This window comes from Phascolarctos cinereus, unplaced genomic scaffold (assembly GCF_003287225.1).
Source record: "Phascolarctos cinereus isolate Bilbo 61053 unplaced genomic scaffold, phaCin_HiC Scaffold_4;HRSCAF=312, whole genome shotgun sequence".
Classification (NCBI taxonomy): Eukaryota; Metazoa; Chordata; class Mammalia; order Diprotodontia; family Phascolarctidae; genus Phascolarctos; species Phascolarctos cinereus.
Window position 1 is genome coordinate 40,103,813 of NW_027555847.1, and position 18,741 is coordinate 40,122,553.

General features: G+C 37.9%; 1 protein-coding gene across 1 annotated transcript in view; it reads right to left on the minus strand.

The window, feature by feature from the left end:
- The window catches only part of CNTN3 (contactin 3), a 439,279-nt gene that overhangs the window by 322,327 nt on the left and 98,211 nt on the right, over window positions 1-18,741 (minus strand). Inside the window, exon 2 of the mRNA XM_021007573.2 lies at window positions 16,563-16,700. Coding sequence (XP_020863232.1) covers window positions 16,563-16,617 — 55 coding nt within the window. The 5' untranslated portion in view covers window positions 16,618-16,700. The remainder of the gene's footprint in view (window positions 1-16,562; window positions 16,701-18,741) is intronic.

The window sequence follows — 18,741 nt, forward strand, 5'->3', positions numbered from 1 at the left end:
CATTGGTTTCTCAGCCATCACATCGTATTAAGCTGCAGACAAATCTTGGGGGGGAAATGACAGTCATTTCAGTTTATGACCACAGCTTATTTAAATTGCTATATTCAACAACCATCAATTCATGGGATTTTTTTTCCCAAAAAATCTACGTGGGGACTAATTATAATTCAATGAACATCTTTGATCATCATCTTGGTGACGGGAAGACAATGCTATTAAAACGCAGCCCAAGTCGACTGAAAAGAGTTTTTCACAGAAAACTTTGAAAGTTCACCTTGTTTTCAAAGCCTTCCTTAAACACCATTTTAATGAAAGAGGGCCACAAAGAGAGGCGTTTGTGTTAAGAAGGTATAAAAGAAAACAGTGCCTTACAATTTAGGAACAGAATGCGTTGCATGGGCTGGCTCACCTAGGATTTCAATCTATCAGAGCTTTTCATAGGATCCAGATACCATGGGTAACCTACCAAATATACTAAAAAGAGGAATCTGGTTAACACATGTTTTCATGTTTTTTAACCAAAGTTAGAATAGTACAGATAGCCCAAATTCATGGGTGGTAGCTCTGGGTTTTTTAGGGGGGTTGGTGGGAGTGGAAAAGGCTGTTTTATATCCCTGGCCCTTAAATCAGAGTGCCATATTTTGTCACCTCAATGTACAGAGATATAGTTATAGATTTCAAAATGATGGTTAGTTCTACTGAAGTTGTATTTTGTGGTAGTTCTTTTTGTAAGGAGCAGAGGTCAGAAGATAAGGAAAGAAGAAAGTGTAGGTGACACAAAAAACATAAGACAACAATAAAATTTTGCAAAAGAAGATGAAAATACTTAGAAACTTCATCGGTACTGAATTTATGAATATCGATACCCATAAAGTTTCTAATGCTGCTTTCACAATGGAATTTTAAGCCATAAGGACGAACAAATAAAAAAAAAACATTAGTTTAAGTGCCTACCATGCCACACAGGCACTGTGCTGGGCACAAAATACAAGCTAGGTGGTGCCTGCCCTCCAAGGAGCTTAGATTCAAACAGTAAAAGACAACATTTTAAAGGGAAACTTCTCTTTAATTCAAACTAGTTTGAGGTAAGAAGGACTTCAGATTATGTGTATGATGGCAACGGTGTGGTATAGTTTGGATATGGCAAAAGAAGGGGTGTGATGGTTCTGGACAAGATAAGCTGAAAACTCCCTTTATCAGAGCTCCCCATCCCAGGGGGCAAGCATCTTTTTGTTTGTTTGTTTGTTTGTTTGTTTTATTCTCCATTCATTTCAGGGGATGACGAAGAATTATTTCTATATTTATCCAACAACATGAAGTACTTAAATGTCATCATTTTGAGCTGCCCTTACATGGAGGGGGCTGCTTTGGGGAGTAGTAATTTGCCTGTCACTAGAGGTGTTCAAACAGAGTTTAGAAGACTATTTGCCAGGGAAATAACAGAAGGGATTCGTCCTTCAGAGAAAAATGACCTAGATAGATTACCTCTAAGCTAGCTTCCAGCTCTGACAGACTGATTTCTTTATAAATGGAAACAAAAAAAAAATACCATTTTAAATATATAACGGTATCCTGGGTGAAGTGATCAGCTACAGTAAGGACTTCGAGCAGAAGTACCTTCTACAGTTCATTAAATGATCTAAGTGGCTAGGATAACATGGTGGTTGAGGGCAGCTTTCTGTGTTTTCCTTCATTCTCTAACAAAGACATGGGGCTCTGTTGTTGCCCTGGAGCTGGGGTTCCAACTGAGCAGAGAAGTTCCTGGACCAGCTTCTCATCATGCTTTGTGTCCTAACTGGGATTGTTTCTTGCCATTAGATGACATGATTTAACTTTACCCATATAAGCTGGACCATTAGTGGGAGGTAAAACCTGCCCCAACTCTTTCTTTGCCCTCCCCCCTTGTCTTCTGAAACTCTCACTTAATTTTCTGTGTGACATACACAGTTCTGGCAAGATACTAGCAGGTCTACAATGAGACCTACTCCAAACGGAAGGTGGGAATTATAGTCACTCCATATTTAACCTGCACAGTGATTTGACAATTTATAGCAATGATGAATTGTGGAAAAAGTGAATTATGAATATAAAGTAATATTGAGATATCTGTCTAGACTCTCACTGTACTTGTACCCCAAAATCTCAATCGAGGTACAGGAGAAAGAACACTAGAATTTGGAGTCAGAGGACCTATTTTCGAAACCTAACTCTGTCACAGATTAATTGTGTGATATTGAATGAGTCATTCAACTTTGTGTTTCTCAGTTTCCTCCACTATAAAATGAAGTTGAATTTGATGGCTTTTAAACTCTAAATCTACGATACTATGATATCATGAAGTCAATACTTACTATACCTATTCATATTATAACTCATTTTCACCTTCTCATTCTGTGATACTTGTTCATAGATCCTCCTCAAAAGATTAGGGGCAGCTAGGTGATACAGTGGATAGAGCACTGGCCTTGAAGTCAGGAGTACCTGAGTTCAAATCCGGCCTCAGATGCATAACACTCACTAGCTGTGTGACTCTGGGCAAGTCACTTAACCCCAATTGCTTCACTAAAAAATAAAAAAGAAGAAAAGAAAAGAAAAAGATTGCAACAATGTTTTAAAGACCTTGCTCTGGCTCTTTTTATTTTTTTAAAAGTCCCATGTAACTGTGAAGCCCATAAGCTGTCCACCTTTATCCCTTGCTCACTTTATACAATTTGCCACTTCCTTTACATTTTTGGATAATATGCTTTAGGACACTTATGTGTAGGTAATCATGACCACTGTGCATCTCTCTATCGCCTTTGGGGTAACTCTGAACTTTGTGGAGGTTTTTGGAGACGGTGTTGTACTAATATCTGTAATCACAGAGGATCACCAGGACAATCCTAACCCTAATCCACCCACTTCCTGTATCCTAAGACCACCAGCTTTTTCCAATTGTTGTAAACTCACACACATATGTTGCCTTCCCTAGTTAAAATTTGAGCTCCATGTCAGTAAAGAATATCTTACTTTCTACTGGTATCTGTAGCACTTAGCATAGCACTAGGTACAAGTAAGCACTTAATTAATGTTCTTCCATCACATTCCACTGAAGTTTGGCACAGGATCTCCTCCTGAGAGTAGAGGGCACAACGGTCTCAATTTTATGCCTTGACTGACACTAATCTTTGGAAGGTTATTGACCTGGGCTCTTCCTGTAGCTGCATTTATCAAGGAGGCTTTTACGTTCTTATCATCTCCTTGATGGACAGCCTTTAAGGATGTTTCGTTCTAATGAATGAAATGTGTTTTCTTTGTGTGCTTGGTTTTGTTTTGTTGTAATCAAGAAACAATAAACACCATAGGATCTTTCATCCTCTGCACCTTTCATCCAACTGTATGACTTTGAAGATATGGTCTGCAATAGGAAACAGTCTGCAAAACCTTAGCCATTCCTTTTCATATTTTTGTGAAGGATACCCTTGACACATTGTTTAGATCAATCTCATAACATTTTTTTTTTCAAGATAACAAGTGACAGTAGGGCAGATAGTGGATGAAGGGCCAGCCTCAGAGTTAGGAAGAGCAGGTCCAGGTTTAGAAACAGACTGGCTTTGCAACCTTGAGCAAACTCCTGTCTCCTCGGTAGCCCAGGAAACTCTCTTGGTAGCAAAGCAGGTGCTGATCTACCTAGCAGAATGAATTTCCACATCATCAGTTTCCTAGAATAAAGAAAAGTGGGAATATGGGTTGGTCATCTTTGATTGCCTCTCAGTTACCGTTCTGGAGTAGCACTTCAAATTGGGCTATGATTTTCCCAATTATTTTTTATTTCTGCTCTTCCTAAAGACATCTTGTAAAAACAAATCACTTGATACTTTCAAAGGTGTGTTGCCTTCAGCATGGATTTCTTTGGTGTTTGCATCAATTTCTGTTCCTGTCTGAATGATTTTTCCGACCATCTTCTCAAGCACAATGTCTATATCCGTGTATAGCAGATGAGGAATGGAGGTGTTAGGCTACATCTGTGGGGGACCCACTCTCACTTATTGGATGAATAGATCGTTATGGAAACACTAACACATCTTTTCTATTTTCTGTCTACTTAATGTCCCCCTGTTAGCTCCATCTATAAATGCTGTTGGGATTAAGACCTTCATTGAGTCTCAAATCAAGCTCTCTGTCAACTTTATACTAAGCCAGCCTTAACCTTGACTAATCCAATGATTGAGGCTTAGGGTTTAAGATGAAATGAGGCACTTTGGGACCACAAAATGTGATATAACCAACTTTACAGATAACAAGAGATAAAAGAATATCATTTCTAAAGGTGAAAAAAAAAGATTCTGACTTAGAAAACAATGCTATCACCATAATCACCATGGCAACTATAGGTCAGAAAGGTGTTCCGTACAGGGCAGAAGGAGTTCTAGCAAAACCTCTCTCTCTCTCTCTCTCTCTCTCTCACACACACACACACACACACACACACACACACACACACACAAAATAGCTACATTAATGCAGGAACTGTGAACTGGTCTAAACATTCTGGAGAACAAATATAGCCAAAGTGTTATAAAACTGTGCACATCTTTTGACTTAGCAATAGCACTATGAGGTCTGTATCCTGAAGAGATCAAAGAAAAAGGAAAAGAACCCATATGTAAATATATATATATACATATGCATATATTTGTAGCCGCTCTTTTGGGTTGGTAAAGAATTGGAACTTGATAGGATGCCCATCAACTGGGCAATTGGTAAACAAGTCATGTTATACAATTGTGATGGAATACTAGGAATACTATTGTGCTATAAGAAATGACGAGCAAGATGATTTCAGGAAAAGAAAAAGTAAGAATTATATGAACTGATGCAAAGTGAGGAAGTGAGCAGAACCAGAAGAACAGTGTAAGAACACTGTATACAGTAAAGGCAATATTGGAATGCTAATCAGCTGTGAAAGACTTAGCGACTCTGATCAGTTCAATAATCTATAATAATTCTAAAACTACTTATGATGAAAAGTGCTATCCACCTTTACAGACAGAATGAATGAACTTTGAGGATATACTGAAGTGTATTTTCTTTCACTTTATTTTTTTTTCCTTGCTTTTTTTTCCTTCCACAACATGGCTAATGTGGAAATATGTTTTGTATGACTACATACCTAGATCTAGATGTGGTATTGTATTCTGCCTTCTCAATGGGAGAGGGGCTGGAGGAAGTGAAAATTAAAAAAAAAAAACTTCTGACACAAACTCCCCTAGTCAGTCTTTTTGTACCTCAGGTGGCAAAGAAGCCCAGGCCCCTTAACTAATCAATGTAGCATACATCAAACCAATGTGGCTTGTACAACATACTTACATTGCATTTTACTATATATGAAAAAATATTACTTTTACCTTACTCCTTCACAGTATTTTATTAATGAACTTATATATTTTTCCAGTACTGTACTGAGCTGCCCTTAGGCTTCCAAATAATCTACAAGCTCTTGTACACCTAAACTGGAACCATATTTTCCAATGGACTTTTCATCACCCTCTTCTATGCCTACCTTCACAATGAAGTCACAGAATATGATGACTTTCTTTGGAAGTTTTTGTCAAATTCTTTCTAAAAAATATCTACCACTTGATACTGTGCAGATGCTGGGGCCTAAGCTCCAATTATCTTCATGCCATTCTTTTTGCTTATGCTCATAATAAGTGCTGTAAGACAAGATGGCCAAATGTCCCATGAAATGATATTGCTTATTGCCTGTGGGCACACAATGAAACCAGCTCCCCCAACTAATTTGTTTACCTTTCCAAGCAGAACTGAGAGTCAATCGTGCATTTAGCTCCAACTTCTGTTTTTTCTTCCAGCTTTATTTATTTCAAGAACGTCAAATGACTGTGGTTCACTTACTCCAATACTAAGCCAATTTATTGGTCAGTTGGACAAAGATCTCACATCTCTATACCAAGTAATTCAATGAGCCTTAAAAGACAATCCAAAAGCTTTGTGATTGCTAGCACCTCCTGCCCTCTATTCTGCCACTCCCTATTTCTGAATAAGTAGGGATGGACTGGGAAGACATGGAAATGAAGGCCATTAAAAATTCTTCTGTGGCATGGCTCTCCATGGTTAATAAAATGTGACACCTACTGGCCAACTTACTATTGGTGAGCCTCTCAATTCTTAGTAGGTTAATTCTCAGAAAGCAGACACAGTCTGCTCCTGGGATTATTTTTTTAAGCCTCTCTAGTCTCACAGAACTCACCATTGCTTGATATAGCACAGCCTTCAAGAATTCAGGGTCAAATTCATGTCATAATAAGGCAGCAGAGTAGGATTTTCTGAAAAATTTTAGTAAAGAGGATTCATAATTATAATTATATTCAAAGAAAGTGACATTTCAGCATTGCCTGGGGATTTAACAGTCTTTAGTATTCATTACAATTGAAGGTGGGGTGGGGGAGGTGGATATCTGTGGCAGACATTAATTAAAACCTTTGCTTCATTTCTTCTGAGACTTCTACATGATATTAACCAATTAAGCACTCCTATGAGTAGCACAGGTAACCCCCCTCTGGAAGTAAGCACTTAACAGGCAACTCTTGTAGAAATGAGTCCCTGGACTTTAACTCCATGAGCTCATACATGCCTTTCTGCTTACCCAAATGATGAGGAGACAGTGGTAAGGGAAAGAATTGTGCTAATTGAGGCCAAGGTCATTGATACCATATCACCATGTTCACATGGTTCATTTATCATCATTCTGGCCCATTGCCATATACTCCATTGTAACCCCAGCCAGCTGTCCCAGAAACATATTCTACTGGCCAAGGTGTGGGGGAGGACAAACAGAAAAGTATTAGAAATCAATTTTTTAAATAGTGAATTACTAGATATTGCCTAATGCAGAGGCACCACTTATATTGCGAAACATTTACTTACAATCATACACATTCCATGCTTTGGTTAATTCTGTGTCTCCCCTGGGTGCTCACTTCTCAAAAAACATAGAAAGAGCTAAAACAAATACCATATTCAGGGAAATAGCATGAAACTAAACCCAATAAACAACTTTTCATTATTAATCTCTGGCTTTCCAGTGTATAAAGAGGACACCAGGATCTAGGCTCCTTTAACTAGCCCTTCTCACATCATCATATAACATACAACCAAGGCTGGCCATATTCAAAGCTTACCCTAAAACTAACACTATCACCTCACACTCTCTCGTCTCTCCTTTCCTTCAGTGAATCCACTCATATTGAACTGATTCTCACTCATGCTACTTACCTTCTGTATTTATCTATCCTGGTATGGATTCATTCCTTTGTTACCAATTAATCACGCTTTTCCTCGGCATCAATACAAGGATTCCCAAGCATCCAACATGCATAGTCAGGACTAATAAGACTCTTAAAGTTTCCTCTGACGTGATGTTCCTTTCAGCACCATGACCAAGGTGGTATCACAAATTCAAGAAATCAGATTTGGGAAGGATTTTTGAGGCTATTTTCTAATCTCACCTGTACTTGAATAAGAATCCTGTCTGTGACTAGATTGATAAGTGTCATCAAGCCTTCACTAGAAGCCGTCCATTAAAGGAGAATCGATGACTACCTGAGGAAGTCCATTCCATTTCTAGACAGCTCAGATTGTTAGGAAATTACTTATAGCAAGTCAGAATTTTCTCTCTCTGCAACTTCTATCCATTCTGTCTCTCATACTTGGCCCCTGGGTCCAAGGAATAAGACCTATCCCTCTTCTAGATAAAAGCCCTTCTGATCCTTGAAGATCTCTATCATTTATCTCCCATACTATCTCTTCTCTAGGCTGATTGTCCCAAAATTCCCTCAAATTTAGATGGCACGATGTCTGTCTGTCATCATATAAACACCCTAATCTAAAGGGGTCAAGTTCTGGATTACAACTAGGTGGCACAATGGATAGAGCACTGGACCTAGAGTTAGGAAGACACCACTAGCTGGGTCACCCCAAGCAAATCACTTAACCTCTGTGGTCTCAGTTTTCTCAATGGTGAAGTGGGGATAATAACAGCACCTACCTCACAGGGGAAGTGAAGATTGTAAAGATTAAATGAGAAAATACCTGTGAAACATTTAGCACAGTACCTGGCACAGAGTAGGCATTTCAGAAATACTTGCTCCCCCTTCTCCCAAATTAAGAATCAAGAAGATAGTGGTTCAAATCCTGCCTTTGACAATACTTGCTCCATTCATATCTCTGTACCTAAGTTTTTCTTGTTTGTTTGTTTGTTTTTTAATCTATGAAATGAGGGAGTCATTTATAGATGGCTTCTGAGGTCCCTTCCAGATCCTAACAGCCAGGGTATACGCCCCAGAATTGTCAGGGCACAGCTGTTCCTTCTTTTGTAGCATTCTCCACTACTGACCAAATACAGGATCAGAGACTCAAAGTCTAGATGATCCCGTTCAACTCCTTTCTCTTTCTAGATGAGGAAACTGAGGCCCAGAAGAGTCCAAAAACTTGAACAAGGTCACACAGGCAGTGTCAGAACTCAGTTTTGAATCCTGGTTCTCTAATTCTACAGTCAATGCTCTTTCTGCTTAACCACTGCTCCTGCTACTTTAGTTCTACTGACAGAGCAACATTAAGTAAGCCATTTTCCCCAAAACACTGAGTCAGATTGTTTTTGTGCAACTCACAGTTAAGAGTCCTCCTTAGTAAAGTGACCATTTTATTGCTGGAGGGCCTAGTGAACCACTTAAACAATAGAGATTACATCAAAGGGGATAAAAAAAGGACAATGTAATGAATGAAACAAATCATTCCTGCAAAAAGAATGAGAATACAGATTCAGAAACATTCAGCAAATATGACTGAAGAGAACTTAACAGCACTCAGCTGGTTTCATATCTTAGCAAGGAATATTTGGTAAATTTCTGCTCCACATTTAGTGACTTTAATGAATTATGGCAACTTTCCCAAACGTTTAAATTATAACAAGGTTATAGCTTAGGCACTAATTCAATATTTGTGAGAGAAACTGCCATATCACTTATGAATTCTGACTGATTGTAGCTAATTGTTTTTAAAAGAGTATTTATAAACTGACTTTAAATATAAGGATACATACACAATAAAAAAAGCCCACAGTGCTCAATGCATAACATGAAATGCTCTAGATTCAAGACCATAAACAAATCCCCTTAATAAAAGGATTTGTTCTGCAAAACTTGAACTCAGTCGAAAGGCCACACCCAAGGACTTAGAAGGCCACGTGAGGCCTTGAGGCCACCAGGTTCCCCACCTCTGGAGCACAATGCATTGGCAATTTCTTCTGCCTTGTATTCACATATGGAGTTCTGGTCAATTTCATGACATGGTGAAAAGGACCCTACAAATGGAATCAGGAGACCACCATTTGATTTCCAACTCTACTTAATCCTTGTGTCCCTGGACAAGTTCATTACTCTCTGAATCTTTAAAATCATTAGATTTTGAGTTCCTTGGGGGCAGGAACTTCTTTTGTCTCTTTCTGTATCCCCAGCACTTATCACAGTGCCTGGCCCACAACAAACGTTCACTGATTGACTGAATCTCAGCCTTCTCATCCCTAATGGCGCAATGATATCTACTAGGCCAACCTCAAAGAGATAATTATAACCAACAACATTTTATTAAACACTTACTGTATATAAAGCACTAAGAGAAAATTCAAAGACTGTTAAAAGTCATGCTGTCTTCTCAAAGTTTCCATTCTCAGAAAGGAAATATTTGATATTTTGAGTAATCTATGATTTTATCAGTTCACTTATGCCTTCTGCCTACCCATGTCAGAATGCATCCCCTCTTTCTTATCCTGCACAAATCTTTTCTATGTTTTCCTGTAAGAATTTTTCCCCTAAAGATTGTTTCCTATATTGTTCACAATAATGCTCTCAAGGCTTTTTGATATTTTTGCATCAAAAAGGTGCTGGTGTTTTGTGTAGATCAATGGTGTCAAACTGAAATAGAAACAGGGACTACTAAATCATAGATAAGGATCCTTACAGGCTGTATATTGACTTAGTTTTAAAATATAATGTTATCTATGTTCTGTGTTCTTTTTTATTTTGTTAAATATTTCCCAATTATAATTTGGTTCCCCTTGCCCTGAGACCCCAAGTGTAGATTGTCCATCTGCAGTATCTCATTCTCCCTACAAGCCCAACTCCATTTCCTTTTATAGTCACATACATCATAGGCAATGACTTCCTCTCTATTTCTTGCTCACAAGTTGTAATTTACATATTCCACCCTATTCATTCCCACTAGATCTTTCCATTATTTTTAGTTGCTTAATATTTTAATTTTTTTGAGATTGTTGGATTCATTAATCCATTTCCATGCAGCCTCAAAACAAGAATAACTGTGTAAAAGGAGTATGATTATGATAATGATTATGGTTATTGGCAGATGGCTGAGATCACTGAAAGCATGGTATGGTTTCTCAAAGTCAACTCAGTCTTTTTACCTGCTAATCAATTCCAGAGTTCATTATGCACAGCCCTTGTCCAAGACGCACATGGAATGTGACAGTTTCATTGTTGGTGCTAATGAGAATAGATCACTGTAAAAACACCAGTAGACCCATCCCATTTCTCATGGATTTGTTGTCCATGTTGTTGTTTCAGGTTCATCAATAAATGCTCTCAGGGTGCTCTAGCTTAACTGACTTTCAGGTCAAGCTCTCCAGAGGCTCATTTTCTCTTTGACTGCTTTTCACTGCTTTGTGATGTGACCCTGGCCTGTGATCTTCCATCATGTTTATCCATAATGCTTTAGGGGGAAAAAACGAAAAGGAATCTCTCCTCAAAACCAGTACCACCTTTGTCTCCTGGACCTTCCTGCTGAGCAAAGAGGTTCACCACTTTCAAGTTAAGGTTATTTCTACATTCTTTCAGCTACTTCATTTTGGCATTTTTCTGGGAGAAAGCTGTAGGCCCAATGTATTTTCTGCTATCTTTTCCCCCATTTTCTTAGTTCAAGCATGAGCTTCCTAGGACTAAATGCTTGCTCTGGGCACTCATCCTGACTCCTTTCTACCTCTTGCTCTCAGAGGTACAATCAAATCAACATTGTCATTGCTTCTAGGATGGTCATGACAGTATACTGCTTTACTGTTCCATTCATCAACCCTGTGACTTCCCAGACCAAAACATCCTCCCATGGCTTCCACTTCCCTATATGTATTATCTTCCCTAACTGGAATATAGGTTTCAAGCAGGGAAGGGTTATCTCATTTTACCTTTGCATTTCCTAACACTTACCCACAATCCTTAGCACACAATCATAAATATTAAAACAAATATTTTTCATTGATTGATTTATTCATTTGGCATCAGCAGTACACAGAAAGAACAAAGATCAGAGGTGCTCCAATGTCACCTGAGCCTTCTTGTCTTCCTCTTCTCTTTCCCTTTTCTTTGACCTTTGCTCTGAGCTGCTAATGATCTACAAAGACAGTGGATTTGGAAGTCATGGCTTCATCTGACTACAATTTCTTGTCAGTTAGAGTTTTTTTTCAGCCTCATTTGTTTGCTGTTTTACAGTGTTTGTCACACCACTACCATTTTTATTCTCTTCTTAAGGAAAGGATTCATCATACCATGGCGAGTCTTCAGTGGAGGTCATCGGCCTTTGGTCTCATTTATTCCTTGAGTCTAGGTTATATTTTCCAACCACTGTCACTCATCCCCACTTTAACATAGAAAATCCATGCATGTATAACAATTCTACTTAGATAATAAAGTCAAATCTTTCCTAGAATTCTTCTTTATCTTCATCTTCCAAAATGAATGTTGGCAATTAAGGTGTGATTTTCTACCTAGCATATTTTGATAACTGTATTTCAACATAATTGGTTTCCTTTGTCATATTTTATTTTGTGCATTTGGAAACACTGATTATGAGAAAGAGCCCATAAGGTTTGCCAGGGACAGCTAGGGGGTGCAGAGAATAGAGCACTGGGCCTGCAGTTAGGAAGACTCATCTTCCTGAGTTCAAATCTGGCCTCAGACACTTACTAGCTGTGTGATCCTGGGCAAGTCACTTCACCCTCTTTGTCTCAGTTTCCTCATCTATTAAATGAGTTGAAGAAGGAAGGGGCAAACCACTCCAGTATCTTTGCCAAGAATGCCCCAAACAGGGTCATGTAAGTTGGACATGATTGATATGACAGAACAGCAACCTCAAAGGTTTGCCAGACTTCCAACGAGGTCTATGACAACAAAATGTTTATGAAACCCTGCTGTAGGTCTTCATTGCTATTCTTTATTTGTCCATTCATTCTCATTCATTTTTTTCTCATAGCTTGTAGTTTTTTGGTTCTGATTATTTTCCATTTCCACTTTTAATAATGGTCTTTCTGCATTTTTATGTCTGCCTCAAAACTCTATGTTTTAATTGAATTAATATGTCATAGTTTATTAGCCACCTGACGATTATTGGACTTTTAGGTAATTTCCAGTTTTTCATGATCATATAGATTTCTACCTTGGAAATGTTTATATAGAAAACTTGCATTTGGTTTTTAAAATGTGTTTGTTATCTGCTTAGAGAATGACATTTTCACAGCTGAACCTCTATTTAGAAACAATAATTTTTGAATACCACATTGCAGGCACAAGAGGACATGATTACTTCCTTGTCCTTCACTGTTAAGTCATTAGGGGTCAAATAAATGTTTCAGGATCCAGACTGAGGAACCAAAAGAGAAAAATCTCCTAAAAGCTTTCTTTGCAAAGTTCTCGGTTAAAGTCTATAATCTATTATTGATTATGTGCCACATATAATCTTTTATATTTCTGTAGGAAGCTTGAAGTTGGACTTAAAGATTCAGAATTCTGTACCAGGTATGAACAGACCTTCAAACACATGCATTTCTATTCAATAACTGGATTTGGCCTCTCCCACATACCCATTTCTGAATCTCAGAGGAACTGACAAGCCATTTTTAAATTCTTTATCACTTTGACTAATCCGGCACCTTTGGTCTCTAAATCTTAAGTTTGATGAGATTTCCTTGGGGGACTTTTGGGGAAAAAAAAAAACTAGTACATTTCTGACATGTACAATTTTGAGGGGAACACAAGAAATGTAAATCAGATTGATTCACAAATTCACATAGTTTTACATTTAGAATGAACCTTTCTAAGTATTCAATTTGGCCATCATTTTATAGATGACAAAATTTAGAAGCAGTAAGGTTGACTATCTAGACCAAAAAAATCACACCTCATGCTGGGACAGTGAAGCTGGGATTCAAAGAGAGGCTTTTGGACTCCAAGGTGCATTGGAAACCTGTAGTTATATCCATGTTGGAGAAGATGGAGAAGTTAGAGTTGGAGAAATCTCTCTCTCTCTCTCTCTCTCTCTCTCTCTCTCTCTCTCTCTCTCTCTCTCTCTCTCTCTCTCTCTCTCTCTCTCTCCCTCGTCCAAACCAAAAATATACCACCATTGATCAGATTACAGATATTGAAATATCATTCCATGAATCCAAAATGGGTCTTTCAGTTCTGTGCCCAGTATGGAGCACAGGTGGAGGGCTGTATTTAAGTTTGGATATAACACTTTATGAAAAACTTGGAAAGTATCCAGAGGAAGGAACCCAGGAAGATGGAGGGTCTTGTGGTTATGCCATACAAGGAGTGATTAAAGAGCTTGGACTATTTAGTCAGAAGACAAGATGGTAGGGCAAACAAGAAATGTCTTTAACTATTTGAAGGTGATTGTATAGAAGAGAAGAAATCTGTCTTGTGAAACAAAAGTCATGGGGAGAAGCTGCAAAAATGCAATTTTGAGTTCAGTGTTGGGAAAATCTTCCTCCTGTTCATAAAGGCAGCTAGATGCTACAGTGAGTAAAACACTGGGCCTAGAGTTAGGAATGTATCGTGTAAATCCAGCCCCAGATATTTACTCTGTCTGAGGTTACTATGTGACCCTGGGTAAGTTTCTTAACATCCACCAGCATTAGTTTTCATCAGTTGTAAAATGGGGATAATAATAGCACCTAGCTCCTAGGATTGTTGTGAGGATAAAATGAGATAATATCTGTAAAGTACTTTTCAAAACCTCAAGGCTTGGTGATATTATCATTATCATTATTATTATTATTATTATTATTATTATTATTATTATTTTATTATTATTATTATTAACAATTGAACAATCCAAAAGTGGAATGGGATTCCTGAAAGGAAGTGGTCTACCTCTCAGGAAAATTCTTTAAGCAACGGCAAGATGATGACTTGTTGGGGAACTTTGGGGGAAGATTGGAGAGGGGACAGGGTTCCTGCTTAGGCAACTTAGATTAAATACTCTCTAAAAATTGTCTGAAATTCTGGGATACTTTCACTCCACAGCTTTATCTCTGATCCTGGAGTTCTAGTTTGGTATTTTCAATTCCATGATGGATATTATTTGATCTTGATATCCAGTTGGAACTTCAAACCTAATACATCCAAAAATGAGCTTATGATCTGTACCTTCTCCCTGTCCCCCAACTCAAACCTGCTATTCCCCTTCTCCTCCACATTTATCTTTATAGCACTGCTGTACAAAACACATCATATTCTTTGACTTTGCTCTCTCTCACTGCTCTCTACTTTCCCCTCCCCATTGGTGACTAGATCATGTAGATATGTAAAATCAAATATGACAAAACTCTCTCCTTTCTACTCTGTGAAAGATATTTAAGGCCTTCCACAACCTTATTCCTGGGGCAGCTAGGTGGCGCAGTGGATACAGCACTGGCCCTGGATTCGGGAGGACCTGAGTTCAAATCCAGCCAGCCTTAGACACATAACGCTTACTAGCTGTGTGAGCCTGGGCAAGTCACTTAACCCCATTGACTAGCAAAAAAAAACCAAAACACAATCTCATTCCCATCTGTCTGATGAGGTAGTAGAAAGACCACTGGACTTGGAAGCCAGAAGACCTGGACTGAAATCTCAGTGCTGCCTTGGATATAACCTTGTACAAGTCATTGACTTTCCCAAGGCTTAGTTTCTTAATCCATAAAATGAGGTCACTGAACAAATATCTAGGGTCCTTGACAGTACTTCATTCCAGGTTCCTATCATTTTCTTTAAATATATATACCTATATATACACATGCACACATACACACACACACACACACACACACACACATACATACACACACTTATTTATTTTGTTTGCTTATTTATTTTTTTTTTTGCCAGAAATGTGGTTTCACTGATGCAGGTAACTCCTTCTACCAAAGACTGAAATTTGCTTTCTGACTTAACAGCTTAGAGAGCACCCTGGGCGACTCAGATTTCCACTGGACCATAGGATTCTAGATTGAAAGCTTCAAGGAACTATCACAGTCATCTAGGTCAAATCCATGGCCCACAGAACTCCCAAATGCCACATGAACCAGCTTAAAATGTCATTAGGAAAATAAATACAAATATAATAAAACACAAATAATATTAAATAATAAAACTAAGTCAATAGATGACCCATGGGGATCCTTATGTACAAATTCTAGTCCAACCTCTTCATTTTACTTAGGGACGGAGAGGTTTAGTCAGGTCACACAGTCATTAACTTCTTATTTTAGAACAGGTACTGTACTAAAATCTGGGAATACAAAGAAAGGTAAAAATATAGTAACTGCTCAAGGAGATCACATTCTAATGGGGGAGGCATCAGACAAGATCTATACAGAGTACATGACAGGTGATTTAGGAAAGGGAATGGCTGGAGGCAGGGAGAGAGGAGAAGGACTGAGAAAGGTCTCCTGCAGTTTCAGAGGAAACTGGGAAGGCCTCTGAACATATCCAGAGAGAAATGAACAGAACTAAGTGCACCATTCTTATAAAATAACAGCAGCATTATAGAGAAAAACAACTTTGAAGAACTTTAGAACTCTCATCAAGACAATAACTAGCCACAAGTCCAAACGAATGAAGTTGAAATACAACATTCATCTCCTGTGGAAAGGTGATGAACTTAAAATGCAGAAAGGAACATATGGTTTTGGATATGACCAATGAGAGAATTTGTTTTGCCAGCAACTATGCAACTATATATTCCTTTTCCTTTTCTTTAAATTTGCTCTGTGAAAGCTCAGGGGTGAATTAAGAGAGTGACAGTAAACAATGCCTAATCCTGAAGACTTAAAAAAGGTACCATAAGAGTCAGTATGCCTAACAACTTCATAACCACTAAATTACCTCCAGTATCACATAGGATAGCTCCAGTTGTCAACCAGGCAGTCTCTACCATATCACTTTTGCATAATATTCTACTCAGCAGATCTATCTATATAGTGACATTTAGAAACCTCATAACACATATATGGGAATGTACCTGTAGTAGGACCTAAATTTTCCTCCTTGTTATGAATGTTAGAATATGTTAGAATGAGCCCTGCTAAAATCAAAGGAAAAACAACCTTAACAGGCAATCAGAAATTTCCATTAGGAAAATAACTTTTGCTGAATGTTTGCTAGAACACTTAAAATTATTTAGACACATGACCTAGATGTTATTCTAACCTCAAGTTAGAAAATAAAGCTTGTTACCTCTCAAGGAGCCAATGAATGAAAGCAGGAACAACTGTTTCCAAGACAACATCATCTTTAATTGCCAATAGCAAGAGTAATTTTTGTCCTGTATCTGATGAATTTCAGAATATTTTGTCTTCAGGTAAGTCCTTCAATCTGTAAAATATATAAACAGAAAGAATTTAGAATATAGGCACTGATTTTTTTTTCAAAAGGGGGTTGTTTTCTCCTGTGCCTGGGGGGAAAAATAGATTGAAAGCCACTCAAAATCCTTAAAAGGGAGTAATCATCGCTGAAATAAAATAGGCTCCTTTGAAAGAAATTATATATCAAAAATAGACCAGAAACTGGAATGATAAATTATGCAATTCATGTCAATTTGGCTGTGGGGCTAACAAAATCAAATATATGAAACAGAGATACATACATATACTCACAAAAAGAGTATCTATACTCATCTTCATGTGGAACTTATTACATTCAATTTCATTTCATTTTGGTGGTACCTTGTTATGTAGAGTATTATCTATTTAAATAATACATATGTATGTCTGACCTACTCCAAGAAAGAATCCATGGCATGAAAAATAAATTGGATGTAAAAGTAAAAGAACTGTAATTCTACACCTAATTTTAAAGTTGAATAGTCAATACATTCCGTGATGATTGACTCTGCCATCTTAAATATTTACAAGAATAGGTGACCAGTGTTCACAGGGTCAAATAAATGGCTCAATTCAATTCAACTGGCTTCACTTAAAAGGCACTATTGATGCAGTTGGAGGTTGCTGGGAACCCTGAAATGTCAGAGTACAGGGCGAGTCTGCCTGGAATGAATTCAAGCACTCAAACCTTTCAGTCAAGGTTTACTGTAAAGCCAAAAGGAGCTGGCTAGATTCCTAGTGAATCTGTAACTTAATGGGGGTGAGACTGATATTATATACAAAAAAGGGACAGTGAAAAGATCTGTATGGGATTAAAGAGTGGTAAATAGCCTGGGGTGGGCCAGGTGCAGACAGTGAAAGGAGTCAAGTGATCTGGGGTAGGTCAAGAGGACTTTGAAAGGACTGTTGAGTATCTAGGTGGGCTGGAATGGGCCAGTTGACTCAGGAGAGATGCCAGTGATCTGAGCTGCTGAAATGTGTGGGAAAATTCAGGGACTAGAAATGTATGGGAAAATTCAAGGTCCTGGTCCCATCACCCCAGCAAAGAGATAGTTGGACTGGGAAGCCTGGGATCAATAAATCAACAAGCATTTATTAAGCACCTACTACTGTACCAGACACATAAATTTCTTATATACATGGTCCATTTTATTAAAGTATTTCATATAAGTACTTTAAAAAGAACAAGAGAAAAAGAAAATAGAATGCAGAAGAGTGAAACAGAATATTGCAGAAAGACCTAGCTTCTGAGCTATTTACCATTTCAGACTCTTAAAAGATATAAGTCACTTAAAGGCTCTGAGTTTCAGTTTCCTCATCTGTAAATTGGAAACAAGTATAGGATCTAACTTAAAGAGCTATTCTGAGGATCAAATGAACAAAGGCAAATAAAGAGGTTTGAAAGTCTTGAAGCACTAGATATAACAATGACGCTTGTATACTGCACATTAAGGATTTCACAACGCTTCATATATATTAACTCACAGATAGAGGTAAGTTACTAAATCTCTTTGATTATATGAATTACTTATAAATATATTTTAAGTATTTCATTAAAGTAGTAAAAAAAAAAATAGAATGCAAGAGAGAAAGAATTCTCTGGTGAAGAGAGAGCCAACTTCCTAGTCAGGATCACCAGGGTTCAAGGCCAGTGTCTTACAAATGCTGCGAAAGTGACCCAGGCAGGTCACATAATTTCTCAGCATCCCATACAACCTCCTAGTACTAAAAGTTTCAGGGCAGGTGAAGTTCCTTAAACTTGAAGGGAATTTTCTCACTTAAAGTTCCTTATATCAATTATCAATCAAGTCGCAGCTCTGATGGGTCATCATTCAACAGGCATTTATTAATTATCTATTCCAGGCACTGTACTAAGCAGTGGGGATACAATGCAAGGCAAAACACACTCCTGCAAATTATGAGCAGAAGAAGCATACAGCCTTACCATACCATAGTTTCCTTCCTTAGACATATTAAGATTTCCAAAATAAATGGTTGCTGATTACCTAGTCAAAGACTTTCCTGCAATGCTA